This window comes from Rhea pennata, chromosome 4 (genome assembly GCF_028389875.1).
Source record: "Rhea pennata isolate bPtePen1 chromosome 4, bPtePen1.pri, whole genome shotgun sequence".
Lineage (NCBI taxonomy): Eukaryota > Metazoa > Chordata > Aves > Rheiformes > Rheidae > Rhea > Rhea pennata.
The window spans coordinates 49,521,434-49,538,881 of NC_084666.1; the positions used below are offsets into that span (position 1 = coordinate 49,521,434).

Sequence of the window (17,448 nt, forward strand, 5' to 3'; positions counted from 1 at the left end):
AACAAGAAACTCTCAGTTACATTTCATATAGCACTTGTCAAAACACAGAGATGAAAGCAAAGACAACTGAAATCAGATATTTCTAATCAGAGCAGTTTGTTACTATATTTGAACCTCAATATGCAAATGGCATATAATTAAGCAAGAGGAAGTGTTTAAGCAATCTGAGTTTTCCAACTTTTCCTCCTTTTGGGACACCTTAAAGGGACCTGAATTTCAGAGAAGAGGTACTAAGCACTCTTTAGCAGCCAGATCCTTTGAAGATGTGTTAAGCTGCTCATTCAGTAATAAGTATTAAACACTACCGGTGATTTAAACACTGAGCTTCTCTGTTTAGCTATGTATTTTGCTTAATGGGCAGAAGATGGTGTGTATAAAATACATAGTTACAAACTCTCCTTCCTTCTGTCTTTTTAATTGTTAGGAGGTTGTTATGAAGGCCCAGACTTAAGGCAGTGTCTTTATGAGAGTCAGAGGTGAGGCACTGGTTTTATGTGTAGCCATGCAAGAAAGCTCATGGTAAATGCATGAAGTAGGTTCCAGGAGTGTTACAGTACAAGAGCGATAATGATTTGGAGAACAGACAGCGAGAATTTTTCGATGCATTGGTTTGGGCATGAGCTGTGTTAGAATCACTGCTGTGTCTGAAATTTGTGATTTCACATTTATTGTATTTTACTTATTTCTTGAGCATCTGATGTACCTCTCTGTAAAAGGAATGAGATGATGGTAATTCTATACACAAACTGAGCGTGAATGTTTCCTCTGCTATGATCATTATATTGTCTAAAACATTAGTCCACTTGCTTCTTTACTCTTTGCAAAAAGATTAGATTTATTTGTACCTCTAAAGATGTGTGCTAAAAAATGTCTGTGCACATCATTAATATATATATTTTTATAAAAGTATATAGGAATGTCTTTAAAAATCCTGGCAAAAGTTCTCAAGGAATATAAAATACTATTTTTGTGAGCCAGATAAAGCTTTCCTTGCATAAGAATTGCTAGGTAGCTTTTGGGCTCAGTCCTTCGTGGTGGCTAGCTGTCCTCTGCAGAAACAGAAGTAGTAAATGTGGTTTTGTCTTGCTTGAACATTGTCTTCTCCGCAAGTCCTTGGGGTAGCCAAGGAGCAGTTTGGCTTCTACCCTTCGCTAGAGCAGCCACCCATTTGCCCAAAAGTGTTTGAGGAGATTCCCACTTATTCTGTCTTTAGGAGAGAGCAAGTAGGTTCCAGTTATGATCTCTATTCTACATTTGGGTGAGGGTGGAAGAAAATAAACCTTTCTCTGGGTTTTCTGGGACTTCTTCACACTGCAGAAACCTTGATTAATCAGTTGGGCAGGCTTTCAGCCTGCTTTGTGTTGCTGGAAAACTTCACCTTCGACTGAAAAAGTTTCAAACAATTGAATCTGAAACATTCTTTCCTTAATTTCTCCCAAATTTCAGTTGCAGTATAACCAGAGATGAAATACTGTGTTCAAACTTTAGAAGAATAGTTTGGATTTCATGTAAAATTTAATGACAGTAAACATAAAACCATAAAGCAGCTGCCATTTTATTTAGGTTTCTTTCATGTCTGAAGTGATCTTCTTGGTGGCAGTGTTTTCCAAAGCTGGTTTTTCTGTCTTGCCAAAGTCTGTGTAGACTTTTTGTGACTTATCCTTAACTTCCAGTCACACAAGAGACGCAGTGTCATATTTTGGTCTTGAGAAATTTCTTTCTTCTATTTATAGTCAACAATCTGACCTGACAGAGCTGTTGTTTAAATTTGATATTCAACAAATGATTTGTGCAAAACTGTTGCCAAATCGTATTGTCATGTGTGTAGTTTTCCCAGTGAAAGAGGCTGAGGAATGTAAGAGCAAGGGAGATGGCCTTTGCTGTGCTGCTGTCTGACCCATGCTCAAACTGTAAGGGAGAGGAAAATTAACTCGTCTGAGGCCTGTGAATGTGAATAAGTAAATAACAGACCTTATTAGGCAGGGAAAAAAATTGTTTTCCTATTAGGCTTTCTCATCCAAACCAGAAAAAAAACTGTCCTTTCCTAACAGTCCCATAGTCTGAGCAGCCTTTTAAAAGCGTATAAAGTAAATTTTGCTTTTGATTCATAAACTTACCCAATAAAGCCTTTATTCAGAGAAACCTACCTGTTCAGTGTGCCTGCTGTAGTTCATTTAAGGCTCCCATTTGTACTCATAAAGATTCATTCATTGCCCTGTGTAATATATATGGTGAACTGAATAGAGAACCAACTCTAGCATTTTTATAGTCTAAATTAAACAACTTTGATCAAAGAAGCACTGTCTCGTTTCTAACTAGGCCATAAGCCCTAAGGGTCTTGTATCTGTGGATTTATTTATTTATTTATTTATGCAAAATTATCCTACAAGAATCTGAAAGCTAAGTGGACCGAGCTGGCTAAATTGTTCCTCTTCTCCTGCCCGTTCGCAAAAACTAAAGCGGGCGTAGGCGCGACTGCGCTGAAGTAAACGCTCGTCGGTGAACTTGCTCTAAAATGCAACTGGAAGAGCTCCCGTCCTTTTCTCAGTCCCACCTTCTAACCTTTCTAATGTTGAGAGTTCATCTCTGTTATACGTGGCTCTTACACACGCCTGTGATTAATAACTACCGTGATTCATTAGCCCGTGTTGTTTGTATTGTTTCCCAGTGGGAACATTTGCTGTCTAGGGATAGTCCACGATTACTCTGCCTTGTGCAGCGGTAAGATGCTTTCAATCTAATGTTCTGTCCATGTTTTAGCATAAAATAATATTAAGGCTTCCTCATAATGGAACTGTCTGAAGATCCATTTTATTAAGCAGTGAGAGAAAGTGTGTGTGTGTGTGTGTGTGTGTGTGAGTGTGTTTGTATCTGCAAGAGAAATCTAATCAGCAAATCTTTTTCACCGGAAATGTAATTTCGGTGAATGTTTAGCTTAAAGCCAGCTGTTTTGAAGTATGGCCCTTTGGATTTGTGGCTGGAAAAATCCACTGTAGCAAATATCTTGTGTGGTACAATTAGCTAATTTAAATTACAAAAGGCCTTCTCAAAACAGGGAAAATAGGAAACAGAAGTAGGTTTATCGTGTTTATTCCTTTTGCAGGTATTATTTTAAATGCAATCTAACTTCAGGTAGAAAGCTGTAGCACTCTTAAAAGATTACTGTTCTGAGTTACTTCACATACCTTAGCAGAGCGTGTAACCTTTTTACATTATATGATCAACTTTTTGACAGTGCGGGGCCAGCATAGCTAATGGAATAATAGCCTGCAGGGTCCAGCTAAATGATATACGAATATAATCAACCTTTGTGATGACTATTCAAAAGTAATCCCTTTAGCTTTCGACTGCAACGTATATTTCAACCGGGCAAAGCCATATGAAGAAAATCTCTGCAGACTCCACTGATACAATATGGCCTTCATATCCCCACAGTGTGTTTGCTGCTCACAGTGAGTTTTAAATTTAAGGTAATGGCTACTGTATATTCATGTGAGCATAGAACAATACCTTTGATTTGTTGGAGAAATGTTACATTAGCTACCAAGGGCCCTATTCAGTAAACTTTGACACAACCCTTATATATGGTTTACTGCTTATTCTAAATGGAATATGCCTGATAAAAATGCTTTGCATGCCCAAATTGTACAAATTCATTAATCTTTATATTCATAAAACCTCCAAGTACAACTGCCTCCATTCCTAGTGAGCCACTCAGGCTACATGGCTGAACATGCAGGCCCAATCTGCTTTTAAAAAACCATTACATCAATTTTCATTTATCAAGACACAAAAAATAGGAGAATCTTCTGCGCATGTGGGATGTGCGTATGTTGTTGGCAGTGATGTTATTTGCTGCTGTGTCTTTATTTCTGCCCCTCTGCATCATCCTACAGATTATATAACTGAAAACAGCTGCCTGACCTTTCAAAATGCTAGTGATTTTTGGATGAGAATAATGGGTTATAGCTCGTTGGCTGCACTAAGCTCGCATGCCCTGTCAAATCAGGGGTAGCGTGTAAAGAAGCCAGTGACATGGTCTGTCTTTTTCTCTCTCTTTCTGTGACAAAAATGCAGTACTAGTTAGTAGTGAGTGTGAGTATGTGGAATTCATTGTATCCATGAAAACAGATGCAGTGAAAATACTGTGCATTGCCTTATGTGACTAGTTTTGTCTGTACGACATAGTAAGAGTTCACTCGTGCTGAGGCCAGCTGCAAATGTGGTGTTGTTGCATATGTGTAGCTAAGTATATGTAAAAACATAGCAGTACTGCTGCTGACTTTTATTTGAGGCAATACATTATAATATTTGTGCGCCTTAAGTAAGTTAGTCACAAAATGTGCCAAAATGCAGAGAATGCAGAAAGTGCTTCTCACCTTAGCACTGTCCTGGGTCAGGCGAGGTTGGGGTTTGCTATTTGTGTACGTCTGCATTTATGCTTCTTTTGTGCTCGGTCACCCATGAGCAGAGTTGCAATTAATGCCCTGAAATACTGACATGGAAATAAGCGTGTGTGTAAATAGAACTAAAGGTAACAACCCATAGTGGAGAAGTGGGAGAGAGTGCAGACTTTTCTCCCATCACTTCTTGAACCTGCAGAGACTTAATGGCATCCTCCAAATCCTGCAGCAGGGAGTCCTGCAAGGCGATTTAGCAATGTCCCCCCCCCCCCCTTTTTTTTTTTTTTTTTTTTTTGAGCCCACTGCCTGCTGTTTTCATTAGATACCACTTCATTCTGTATTGGAAGACATAGTGGAAAATGCTTTCGGAGTCACCTTCTGTGTGCTATTCGTGTTCCTGCTTTTCTTGGCATCCCCTCCCCTCAAAATATTGCCTTCCTTTTTTTTTTCCTTTCTTTTAAAATAACTTTCATATCTCTGAAACAGCAGCCCTGTTACGATTCTTCATCAGCTGGTGGGTTTCTGTCAGTGCTGGTTTGGTTTAATAAGGGCCAGCAGTCCCTGAGCAATGCAAAAGGGATGGGAATACTTTCCTCTCCCATGGGCATGCAAGCGAAGGACCGGCGGTGTTGCCTGCTTCGTTTTCTTTATAATCTCTTGAGAGAACAGTGCCCAGATTTGTGTTCTCATTGAAGCTGGTTTGGGGTTTAGCCAGCGTCTCTGTAGATGTAGCTTTCACTTTTTTCACTAATTACACTGTACATTTAAAGGACCCAGCAGCTCAGCTTTCTCCTAGGTATGTAATGAAATAGTGAGAGTTTTTTTTTAAGTGTTCAGCACTCAACAATCTCTACAACAATATATGTGCACCCCAAGAACAGCAGAGATGCCAATTCTAGCTGCACTGAAAATTTGACCAGACAATTTTCATAGTATTTTTTCAGCAGCAATATTATGTCAGGGACATCCTATTACGATTAATTATAGTTACATACTATTAATGCATATTAGTGCTTATCTCTGTGTTGGCACAACAGGATAGGATGGACAATGCTTGATGGTATGATTTGATGTGGTATCTATGTATTGTCATCATGAATATAAGATGCTTTTATTGTTTCCAACTAGCACAGCCCAAACAAATGCTGAAGAAACATTTATAGCTCACTATTCCATCAGTTACCCTTGCTAATGCCTCATATTTGCTGGGAGGGTGGAACTGTTAATCAGGCAGTAATAGCTTCATGTCCAAGTGTGCAGGCAAAAGGCCAAAAGGTGCATGAGAAAAGCAATTTGTGCTATAATTCCCCATTTGTCACGTGTGCATCTCCACTTTTTTTGTACATGTCAATATATGTAAGATACATAGCTGTCAGAGACCTGCTTTTACATGTGCTTCTTTGCAAATGCATATGGAACTATACATACATGGTTATGTTTGGGGCTTAGTTACCCACCTGGCTTGCCCCCCTTTTTCAATATCCAGGTTCCTTTGGACAGGACAGAAATGTGACACTGGTGTAAAGCTGGGAGAGCGCAAAGTGCTCCAGACCCTTTGTGAGCACTTCCCAGCTGCGTGAGGCCCTCAGCTGCTTCCCCCTGTTTGAGTTCCTTAAGGCTAACAGAGAAGTTACATACTGTGCAACTATGAGCAGACGCCCTTGCATTCAATTAGGCTTTATTAGATTTTTTTTAGATGTGGTCTGCTGATAGAGGAATTTCCACTGATGTGCTTTAGCCCTGGTTTCAGAAAAGGTTGCTTGGTGTAATTTCATTGGTAAATGCAGAGTAAATCTCTAATGTACATGTTGCTGTGATGCAACCTGAGACTTTTGTCTGGTAACTTAGGCTAATTCTCAGAAACTCTTCATACATTTAGCTATTCTATTCATATTTGCGTATAGATATGGATGAAGTACTAGTTAGAAATCGTACTGAGGAAAAGCCCGTGATATGATGCAACATTCATTCTATTGAGTCGTAAGTGCTGTTCTTGCGTAGTTCAAATCTGGTCCAAACTTGCGTTAGCAGAGACGTTGGTATGGGCATTATTTTCCACCTCCCACTGGAACTGCGTTAACTTTTTTTTTTTTTGGTCATGAACGAAATTAGCACTGTCATTATAAGCACCACTGGTGATGCTGTGGCTGAAACACAGTCCAGGTTTGGGTATCACACTACAGAGAGTGACAGATTAGGGAGGATCCAGCCAAAGATGGTACAGAGGTCAGAAACCATAGTCTCCTTCCGTAGACTGAAGAAACTGCATTTGCTTAGCCTCAAAAAGAGAAGATTAGGGAAAGGAAAATAGTGGTGCGGGATGTAAAGAATTGTTACAAAAGAGGACAATGTTCCTTTCTTTTTTACAATTAATATTTATGTTAAGTATTTAGGGAATGGACTGAGCTATAAGATTGGGAAGCACTAGAACAGAGAGATTAGGGAAGTTGTGAAACGTCCTTCATCAAAAGCCTTTGAGAATAAATTTGACAAATGGCTGTCAGGAATGGACTAGATGTATGTGCACTCTCTTCATTTAAGAAGGTGAACCAGATCAGCAGTTCCCAAAATAGGAAACAGTCCTCAGGGGTGGTGTGGTTGTAACTAGGCAGAGGGAGGTATGTTGCTGGGAAGTCACTGGGAACAGGGAAGGTGCAGTAGGAGGTGGGTGGTTGGGGCAGCAACGAAGCAAGGAGAGAGCACAGACCATAAGGACAAGGCAGCACATGGCTGGCAAAGGCTGTGGAGAAAAACCATTGCCACCCAGCCATCTGCTGTCCTGGGCATCGCCCGGGCAGAGGAGCCTGCTGAGAGGCAGCAGCTTTACTCGTAGCGCCCCCTCACCCTGTGCGTGCTTTCTGTGCTGCTCACTTCTTCCCTGGGATCGAGTCCTCTCTCTGCCGCTCCATCTTGCCATCGTACCCTCACAAACGTTTTCCCTCTTGGCTCCCCGGATGGACCCGTTCTGCAGAACAGGCCCCTGGGTGAGAACTGCTTGACAGGAGTACGAGACATAAAAATAACAGGGTGGGAATCACTCATCTTGCCCATCTCTTGAAGCCCCTGTCACTTCTGTAGTTCTAAGTTCTGCCACGTGGCTCATCCCTGTATTGTCCAAGGTTTCCTTCTATTGTGACTTCCTACTGTATTATGTGTTTTTTCAAATAAACCTTCTGGGCTTCTTTTTACTATTAATAGGAAGGCTGTAAATGTGAAGCTCTAACATACTTTCTCCTTATAACAGAACTTAATAAAGAAACAAGCGCCTCAAACCCCCTGTGAACCTCTTTGAAAGACGTCGGTTCAGGATCCTTCCAGGTACAGCTCTTAATCTATATGCTTTCTACCGGTACATAGATTTTGTGCAAAATATCATTGGTATCAAAATTTAACCTGACTTTGACAGGAAATTGCACATCATCTTCAGTTTTCTTTGTCCAAATAACAATATTTTTCCTGCTTCTGAAGTTAGCAAATTCACACTTCCTTCCTGTGTTTTAGGGTTTCTTCCTGGTTTTAGAATGTAATTACCTTTGCTCGTCTAACTGCCTTTAATTGATGGAAATAAATCTTTGAGACAGAAACAAATCTATTAACCAGATGCTGAGCCCAAATTTAAAATATATAGATATCTATATATTTTAAATATATAAAATAAAAAAACAACATTTACTATTTGATAACTCCTGTTTTGATTTGTTTTATTTGTAGAGAATACCTACTTACTTAAAGAAAAAAGTTAATGAACATAAAGAATGAGTTCAAGAAGATGCTTGAAGTCATGCAACAAAGTAAGGACTTCAGGAATTTCAGAAGGAATTTTAATTGTCATTTAAATGAGAGCGCACTGTTGCAGTATAAATATCCGACTGCCCTTCGTTCTTGTATGACTTGTGTGGCTCAATGTGTCAAAATAACTGGTGGAAAGAGTAATCTGGGAGAAAAGGTTTCCTGTTTTTGCTTATTTTCATCCAAAGTGCCAAAACTCTCCTGTTAAGATCCTAAGCATCCTTTACGCCTGCTGAAGTGGATGGAAATCCGAGGTTCTCAATACTGTGTAAGATCAGGTTCTAAACATATCTGCAAAACATTCTTTGAATCACAGATTATTGTCCCTTTCAGAAAACTCCAAGCTTGGTGCCTTGTGCTTGGGGCTTTCAGTGATTTTACCATGTGTGCTTAACAGCTAGAACTCAGCTATGACCTGAGCAGAGCAGGTCCAGCCCAGGTGGCACACAAAAGTACAATTTTGATCTAACTTATGGCGCAGGTTGGACCTGAAGCACGAACACATTTGTTTAAGCTCTGGTTGAGCACACTGGCGAAACCATGGAAAGCCCGTACAGTCAAAGCGTTTGAAGTGCCACTGAGTGTCTCGAGTGAAACATCAGTCTACAGACACGACTGAAATGAGGATGTTTAACAGTGCAAGTGCAGCCAATAGAGTACCTGTAGGTCACATTTTCAAAACTGTGCCCAAAATTGCCGCTTTAGTGAAGCCTGCATTCATTTGCGCAACCAGGTAAACCAAAGATCTACTTAGGCTGTTCCTGACAAGTTAATCTGCAGCCCTGATTCCTCCTTTGGCATCTGCGTGGAGAAGTCTCTGCTGTCCTGAGCTGCTGAAATTCTCAGCAGCAGGTTCCCCTCATGGCCCACAGCAGTCTGGCTCCCGGGGTCTTCACCGCCCTTGGAGGGCCTTTTCCAGCTCCTGCCACCCTTGCCCTAAAAAGCAGTTAAAGGACAGAAGATGGCAGTTGTCACTTCGCAAATTATATGTCAAAGCAGGATTCAGGACCCTTTGAATTTCATTTAGGAAAATTGATGCTGGCTTTCATCTTTCCCATGTTCTTTCAAACTACATAAACAAAGCTTTATGAATCCTAATAATTGATCTCTCCTGTCTATAAAGGAAGGTTTCCGGATTCAGAGTTTGAAGCAGGCTCCATTAGCCCAGTAATCAGTTTTTATGACAGTCTTTGAGCAAGAAATAGCTTTTGCCGTAGTAATAACTCAATCCACTGGTTTTCTTCAGGGTTGCAATTTGAGTAACTGGTTGACAAGTGACAGTAGGATTTCACCCCATCAAGACATGGCAAAAATACAGCATTAACGAGTTCTCATTAAACTCCAACCTCAATGTTCATTCAGAATGTTTTTAAAAGGCTGAAAAGTTGTATAGGAATGTTCTTATATACAACCATTCACACATGTAAGCATACAAATCTCCTTACTGAACATTACGCTGCGGTAGAAAATTAAAGAAGATGAAGAAGGGAGACAGGACCATAATGTAAGTATAAACATTAACAGTATCCATTTGTCCCCCTTATATTTCAATGTTATCAATATGAAATACCAAGTGTTATAAAAACAATGCAATGACTTTGCAAATAACATACGAAAATCACATTAATCTGAAAACTCTTCTAATCTTAGTAAGTATAGCAAAACTGCTTGTGAGAGGTTGCTACTTTTAGATATTTGTAGATCCTTTCTTTACCAGAAAATTATGAAAAGATATGTTTGAATTTATCCTTTTTAGTTAAAAATGCAAAGAACTCGTAAACCTAATTCACATTCTAGAAAAGCTGATTATCTTTTTTTTAGGGGCAAGTTCCTAAATTCTTAAGGGTTTTGAACCTCATTTACATTTGTGCAGCAACTGTACATACTATGTGTTTGTGTCCCAAAAGCTGTTACACAGTTGCATTAAACAGCATCCATGATAACTCCTTTTTGTCAGTCTACACTAGTTACTAGTGTTAAATTTTTTATGTTTATGAAAAAATGGTCACAAATGCATCTGCCAGAAGATCAGCTCTCCCATACATTTTGACAGTATTTTTATCTTACAACGGTGTAGATGTAAGCCTCGATCTTTGTATTCAAGACGTCCCGGGAGAGAGGGATGGCCACTGAGCACCTCCCTCCATCCCTGCAGCTATTTGCCCGCCGAGGCCCCGCGTGCCGGCGCTGAGGGCAGCCGCGGTGCTGCTCCTCGCGGAGTTTTTAGCAGGAAAACGGAAGCTCTGCTTCCGGATCAGACTGGTGGGGCAAGGTGGTTAGGCAGAGCCCAGTTCCATACGTTGTTACAGTTTGGACAGGATCCTGGACCCCTTCCCGGCTCTTGGAAGCGGGCCGAGCTCCGGCGATAGCGGGGAGGCCTCGGGGCAGCGTTTTGCACGACGCGGCTGAAAGCACAAAGCTCGCGGTTACCTGGCTGCCGTACTGACTCCCTGTTCCCTCAGAGGGAAAACCACCGCTTACTGAACTGCCAGCACTTCTTCCAGCATCAGTTTTCTTTGGTGATCTCTCGCCATGGTCCCGTTCGTAAGGACTGCTGAGATCAGAGCTCAAATTACTAAAAGGGACCCTTTTTCCTGTGTCTCTTGACACGATAGGCTCCATAGTTCCTTTACGGAGCTGCTCGGAGGGAACAGAAGTGTTCTTCAGCCCGCCCGGCTCATTGCCGCTGTAATCCTTTCTCCAGGTTTTTCCAAAAAGCCTCTAGTCCCCTGTCCCTTAGGACATTGCAAACAGAAAAAAATACTCCTGACAGAGTGTGAACTGCAGTTTCAGGTTTTACTGTGCTCAGAGAAATTGTAGAAATACTTGACTTTAATGAAGTTACAAAAGCAGGTAAATCGGTTTAGCCCGTGAAGCCAGTTGTCTGTTGCACCATGTAGACTTGTCAAGCATATTACAGCAAATCTGCTTCTGAATAAATAGTAATGTTGCTGTCTTTAAAATACATTATGGGAGACCTGGTAATTAAAAGTGCTCCTTGTCTAAGATTTTAGCGAGTTTTGTTATGGATGTATCAGATGGTATATTTATTGGCTACCAATTCATAGCAGAGGGGAAGGTTGCACCTCTGAAATTAATCTTATTATAATTACGAAAAGCATCTTTTCTGAACATCAGTGAGTTGTGTCTTGTTAATTATAATGATATATATATAAGGTATTTCAGCATCTACCTGTGAAGTCATTTGGAAAAATTAATGTTTGAATCATCAAAGGTCATCACCATTCTGGCAGGAATACATTCATCTCTAAATAGTCCATCCAAATGTAGACTAAGAAATACACTACGTATAATTACCTAGAAATAGATGGAATAAATAAGACTGATGATAGATACTGCTAAAGCTATGTTTTAGTTTCCTGTTAGGAAAAAGTAGAAAGTAACTGGAAGAAATAATAATACTCGTGTAAAAATGCAAGAAATAGGTTAAAGCCCTAAGTAGTTACGTGAGAGTCAACTATTACACATGAGGTCAGAACTCCCCAGCCTGCAAAAGGGGTATGTATCAAGGACTTGGTCCTGAGGTTCAGTCGGGTATTTCAGCATGCAACTCCTACAAACAAGTGAATGAGGATCGGGGGGGAGGTCCCCCCAAATCTGTCTTGTTTGATAGCATAACTCTATGTATCTCTATATTTTCCACATTTATGCTTCCAAGTAGATAGAATGTATGTGCTTTCCTTGAAGATAAGCAAATAAATGTGTTAATGAATATTTCCATGTTTGAGTCTTCTTTTGACACAGGCAAATTGCTGAAGAGTGACACTGAGCGTAAAGGAACTCAGCAACTATGACTGTAAAGCATAGTTCCAGGAATTCAGTCTTAGGAGACAAACTTCTATTTCTAAGCATTTAGGATTTAGTTTTAGAAATTAAACCATAAAGGTCTGGAATGGCTGTTGGTCAAATGAGCTCTCAAGCTCATTTGGTAGAGGAGGAGAGCGAGCGAGCGAGCAAGACATGAGTGTGTATTTAATTGAAAGTCTGCTGTTTAATCCTAGCTCTTCTGCAGCGTGGACAAAGAAAATCCAAGCTTCGTTCCTACATGCTGCAGTGGTGGCTTGGAGGGTTTAATCTCAATAGGGGAGAAAGTAGCTAGGTAACTAAAATCCCTGGTCCCTCTCCCTGCTGAATTAGTAGGCTTGGGCTGTTGTGGGCAATTTTTCACTGAGGTTAACAAGGAAGTTGCCAGTTCATTTCCTTGCCGCATGAAAGGCAACAACTTTTAAAGAACAGCAGCTTTCAAGTGCAGCTAATCTGGGTCCCTCTGAACTGTTGGCATCAGCCCTGAAGCCCGCAGGAGCTGAGGGTGTGCGGCCCCAGCGGCATTGCCCCACTCCTCGTAGGACTGGGCGGGCAGGGGGTTGGCAACTTGACCTTGTCCCAGAAGCTACCTTTTCTCAAAGTCCACTGTGTAGACTGGCCATCTGCAGTATGGAGAGGTGGAAAACCAGTGGAGAGCAAATCTTCAGTAAGGGTAGACAGGAAAGCGGTGGAAAGCAGATTTGCCCTAGCACAGGGAAGACCCCGAGGCTGGGAGCGTGAGCTCCTCGGGGAGAGCATCTGGGAGCTGCAAGAGCAACTGGCTCCCACTCAGCTCTGAACCCAGCTGGGGTTGGGCTCTGCTACCCCACACAGACTGCTGGGATCCTCGTTTCTGGGAGGCAGCTTCCTTCAACACCTGTTTTCATAACTGGCACCTTTAGCCTCTAATTTGGGAGCTACATATCCATGCACAGGAGTTTATGTATATTTTATTTATGCATATTTGACATAGACAAACCTTCCACCTTGGAAATGTTGGTACCCGCTATGCTGAGCCATTCCATCTCTTGCAAGTTTGTCTGATGCAAAGTGACTTTGTTGCTCCTCCTCGGTCCTCCTAGGCTGCTTCAGAAAACTGCCCCATCTAGCCACAGGTCCACTGTTTGCAATCGAAGTGGCTTGCAGCTGGCCATAACCACAGTGACGCCTCTAGAAACAGCTCCAAAGAGCCCTCCCCAAAGGATGGGGGTCGCTGTCACTCTCGCCAAGTTCCTTTCATAAGAGCAGTCTGCCTCGCGACTCCTCAGCATAGTTGGCTTAGAAAATCAGGCACTCTCCCTTCCCACATGAGCACCGGAAAAAAACAGTCTCCCTGACGTTGCTGTGTCCTCTCTGGGCACACTGGGCTCGCGTTAGGCTCACAGTACAGATTAAAACAAAATGTATTTATGATAAGGAAAGTTCGGGATTGCTGGGCTTCTGTTTCCAGCCTTGCTCTATCACAGCAGCCCCTTTAGCATTCTGAATTGCAATGGGCTTTCGCATCTGCTGAGCCATGAAACTCTCGCAGGAGCTTTGTGATATTAGAATATTTTGATGAATTAGAGCCTTTGCTTTTACTTTGCCTCTCCCAGCCTCTTTTCTGGGAGAGCAGTATCGCCAGTGCATTCACATTTTGCAGCACATTTGCCAGCAATGGCAAAACAACTGCTTGAGATGGAAACAGTTAAGTGGAAAGGGGCCAGGATTTATGGCACTTTGAATGCTTCCTGCCACGCTGAAATGCAGCACTAACACACACGAACCGCACGGGCGGAGGTGGAGGGCGCGTGTGCCAGGGACAACAGTGCACACCGTGTGCGTGCGCCAGGGCAGAGCAGGCACCTGGGTAGGCTCGGAAAATGTGGCTCTGTGACGGCTGAGTGGCGACTGCAACTCTCGGCAGCAGCTCCCTTACGCGGCGCATGCTTGTTTTTTAAAAAAAAAAAAAAAAAAAAAAGGCTGTAGCGCAGCCGGGTGGCTGTGTCTGCACCCCGCCACCAAGGCTTGGGGCACTACAACAGCGATGCGCGCGGTGTACGTCCCCAGGAACCGGGGAGGAGCCCCACTGACAGCCTTACCGGTGCCCTGAAGGGGAACCCTCAGCAACCCCGGGGTGAAATGAGCCTGGGCTAAGCCAGCGCCGTCTCCCAAAACACAAATTTCTAGGCTTGCAAAGGTAACTCTGGCAGGAAGAAGAGAGAAATCCAGGCTCAGTGGGACTATTTTAGAGGCAGTAGAAGCCAATTAGGCTGCACAGTCTCAGGGCCAGGACCCATCTTTCAGGTTATTTGGGTGCAGCAGACTCGGCGCAGTCAGGCCTTGGTCAGCAATGGGGAATTCAGCGCCGGCACAGCCTGGGCGCACGCACGCACGCCAAAGAGTCTCCGAGGAGACAGCGTGCACTCAGTGTCGCATGTGCAGCTGTGTTCTAGGGCTTTTTCCTCCTTCTTCCTGACTGGAAAATTGCAGGATACTGGAACCTGCCTAGAAGATTACTTTATGAGACCATGCGTGCCAGGAAACAGGGTAGTTTGTGCAAAGTAAATAAAAACCAGGATACGAATCTGAGTGAAGTAAAAAAAGTAAAAATTTAAACTAATATATTTGCAAAAAAGTACGTTTGCTGTATTCACCCCTCTGGTTTTCCCAAAGCCCAGGTCCCGCTAAAGGGAGCTGCGGTATTTCCATCTGCAAGGCAATGCACTTTCCCTTGAAAGCTGCTGGGTTTAATCTCACCATCTGATGGTGTGATTCATTTCTGCAGTCCCTGTTGTACATTTCTTAATATCAGACACGAGTGAAATATCTTCAGGACTGTGAGTGAGAGTGGAGTTAACTATTTTTTCAAGGGAAAAAAGATGCTAGAAACATATAGTGGTCTCCAGGAGCTGAAAGAGCACGGTGAAACCAAGGCCAGACTGCACATGGTGAGCCTACGGTGCTGAGCGAGCCACAAAGCCACTTTCAGACCACTAAACTGGGACCAGTTTTGTTCAGCCTAGTTCTGGGCGTAGGTAGAGCGCTTGGCCCAGCGCGCCGCTGCCTGGAGGTTGCCCGAGCTGGTGGAGGCAGCTGCACCCCTGCGGAGCAGAGCGCCAGGGCCTGCCCCAGCAGGCGCTGCGTGGTCCTCCGCGTTGATTCGTCCTCCGCAGCACAGGGAAGTTTGCTCTGCCTTTGAGAGAGCTCTTAGGCTGCCGCAGAGCTGTGTGGGTGAAAGAAAAAAGTCCTGTGAGGGCTTAGGTTTTTCTCTCACCCTCTGTGAGACCAGCGCATTTACATAATCCCCTTTAAATGTGCTTATTGCCTCAAATCATCGCATAGGCCAAGAAATCCTGAGGTCTGTGTTCACTGAAGACAGACTGGAGTCCTTCTACTTTTTCCTCTGGTTTCTGAGCCTTTAAAGTTTGTTCAGGGTGCACACTAAAGCTCTTCCGCAAAGAGGATGGCATCTCAGTAAGAGAAGTTGCAAGTCTCAGGTCATCTCCTGGCTTCGGAAGCAAAGGCCTCAAAGCTGCCCCAGATGCTGCGAGCTTGTCGTGAACACCTGCAGCTGGTAGCCCTGGGCGATCTTCACCCCTGTGCTTCCTGATGTATTGAATTCCTACCTGAGCATGATTTTCAGCACCTTTGAAACACAAGTATTCATACTGCTCCTGTGAGATAGAAAAGTTTATTCACATTGATAGTCCAAAGTAATTCTGCCATTTCTAGCTGGTCTAGCTCTTCAGCCCTGCACGAAGGTCACCATTTTGGGGAAGTACTTGCCGTGATTTTGTCTGGTTTGTCTTGACCAGTTCTTTAGTCAGAAGTTTGATCCCCTTTTCTAATGCTTTTCTATGTGCAGCAGAGGTACATTAAAGAAAAAAAAAAGAAAGAAAGAAAGAATAAAGAAAGACAACGTTTGCTGATCGGGAGCCAAAGTGCGTTGGAGAGTCACAGCAGCACTCAGCTGAACCTCCTTCCCCAGCAGGCAATCCCAAAGGCTTTAGTTTGAGAACCAAACCCAGACTGCAGCGCAGCTGAGACTTGGGGCCTGCTGCATTCCCTTCCCAGCTGCGCTTTCTTCTCCCCTTTTCCCCGTACTCGCGTGTCCCCCCTCCCCTGCAGGCCCAGCCTCCCCTCCCTCTTCCTCTTCCCGGTTTTAATGAACTTCGGGTCCTGCAGAAGCTCCTGCCTGCCGCCCACCGCGTGCCGGCCGCAGAGCCGGCCCCTGCGGCCGCCTCGCCGTGGGGAACCACGTCCCCCTTCTCCGATTGCCTCGAGCTCCTGACTAGCCAAGGTAAGTCCCGTCTCCAGAATGACGCTGGTCTTGTTGATGCTGCTGGGAGAAACTAAACCGCTTTGTACGGCTGAGACGCGAGTAATCGCACTGGCAGGGTGCATAGGAAAAGCGAGTAAATTCTGTTTAATCTGTGTTCGTTCTCGTCTTCGCAATGGTTTTCCCTGGTGGTCTTGACGTGTGAAAAACCTTGGCGATAGCAGGAGTTGCTCGGTATTGATACCGCCGGGGATTTTGGTCCGTCTACTTAGCTGCGTAGCTCCCGTGGCCGTTCGGCGCGCGTGTGTACGGGGTGAGGCGTCGTATGTGGAAGGGAAGGGAAGATCACCTGGGATGAGCTATTTCTAATTAAACTTTGCTGTAAACGTGGCCGATCTGTAAAAGCGACGTTATGCCCCCAAGAAAGATGGAAGTACTTAAGCCTAAAATACCATCGATCTCTGCACTCAGGACTGCTGCCAAGGTCCGCGCGCGGGGTCGCTCCCAGCGGCCGCCCCTCGGTCGCTCCGCCTGGGAGCCCCCGGCGCCTCCGCGACAGCGCGGCGGGAGCGCCCAGGCGCGAGGCACCTCGGCCGCGGCCGAGCAGACCGCCCCGACGTGCCGGAACGACGCGCGGCGGAAACACCTGCCGCGGAAAAGCGGTGCCGAGGAGGCCGCCGCGTTGCCGGGTTCGCTTCGTTTTTTATTTGCCAACGACACTCGGCCGCACGTTGGTGCTTGGACTCGCACTTACAGATGCTTTTCCCCCGTGAGGCTCACGGGGAACCGCTGCGTGGTGCAGACGGCGTTTGGAGGGGCGAGGAGGGGTCGCTGGGAGGGGAAAGAGGGTTTTGGGTGCCTTTTTTTTTTTTTTTTAACTGTTAATGCTTACTTTTGAGGGGTTCAAGGCTTGGACGTGTATGAATTAAAGAGTCTTTTCTAACTGAATAGCCTAATAGCTCTGGCAGTATTTCTGTTACTTTTTATGGAGTAGATTTTAGTGATTTTCTTTTTTTCAGCTTAACCTTTTGAGGCTTCTCAGATAAATCCTTACAGAAATCAGAGTTCTCTGAATGTGAAGTCAAAGACTTTCAAAAACATTGTTATTTGGCGATGTTTAAAATACTCCTGGGGGAAAGAGCAAAAAAGAGAAAAGTTATTTCAGAAACG

General features: G+C 43.8%; 1 protein-coding gene across 1 annotated transcript in view; it reads left to right on the forward strand.

Annotated features, from left to right (window-relative positions):
- Nucleotides 1-7,721, forward strand: part of TTC29 (tetratricopeptide repeat domain 29) — a 127,984-nt gene extending 120,263 nt beyond the window's left edge. The window contains exon 10 of the mRNA XM_062574759.1: nucleotides 7,648-7,721. Coding sequence (XP_062430743.1) covers nucleotides 7,648-7,685 — 38 coding nt within the window. The 3' untranslated portion in view covers nucleotides 7,686-7,721. The remainder of the gene's footprint in view (nucleotides 1-7,647) is intronic.
- Nucleotides 7,722-17,448: the final 9,727 nt, after the last annotated feature.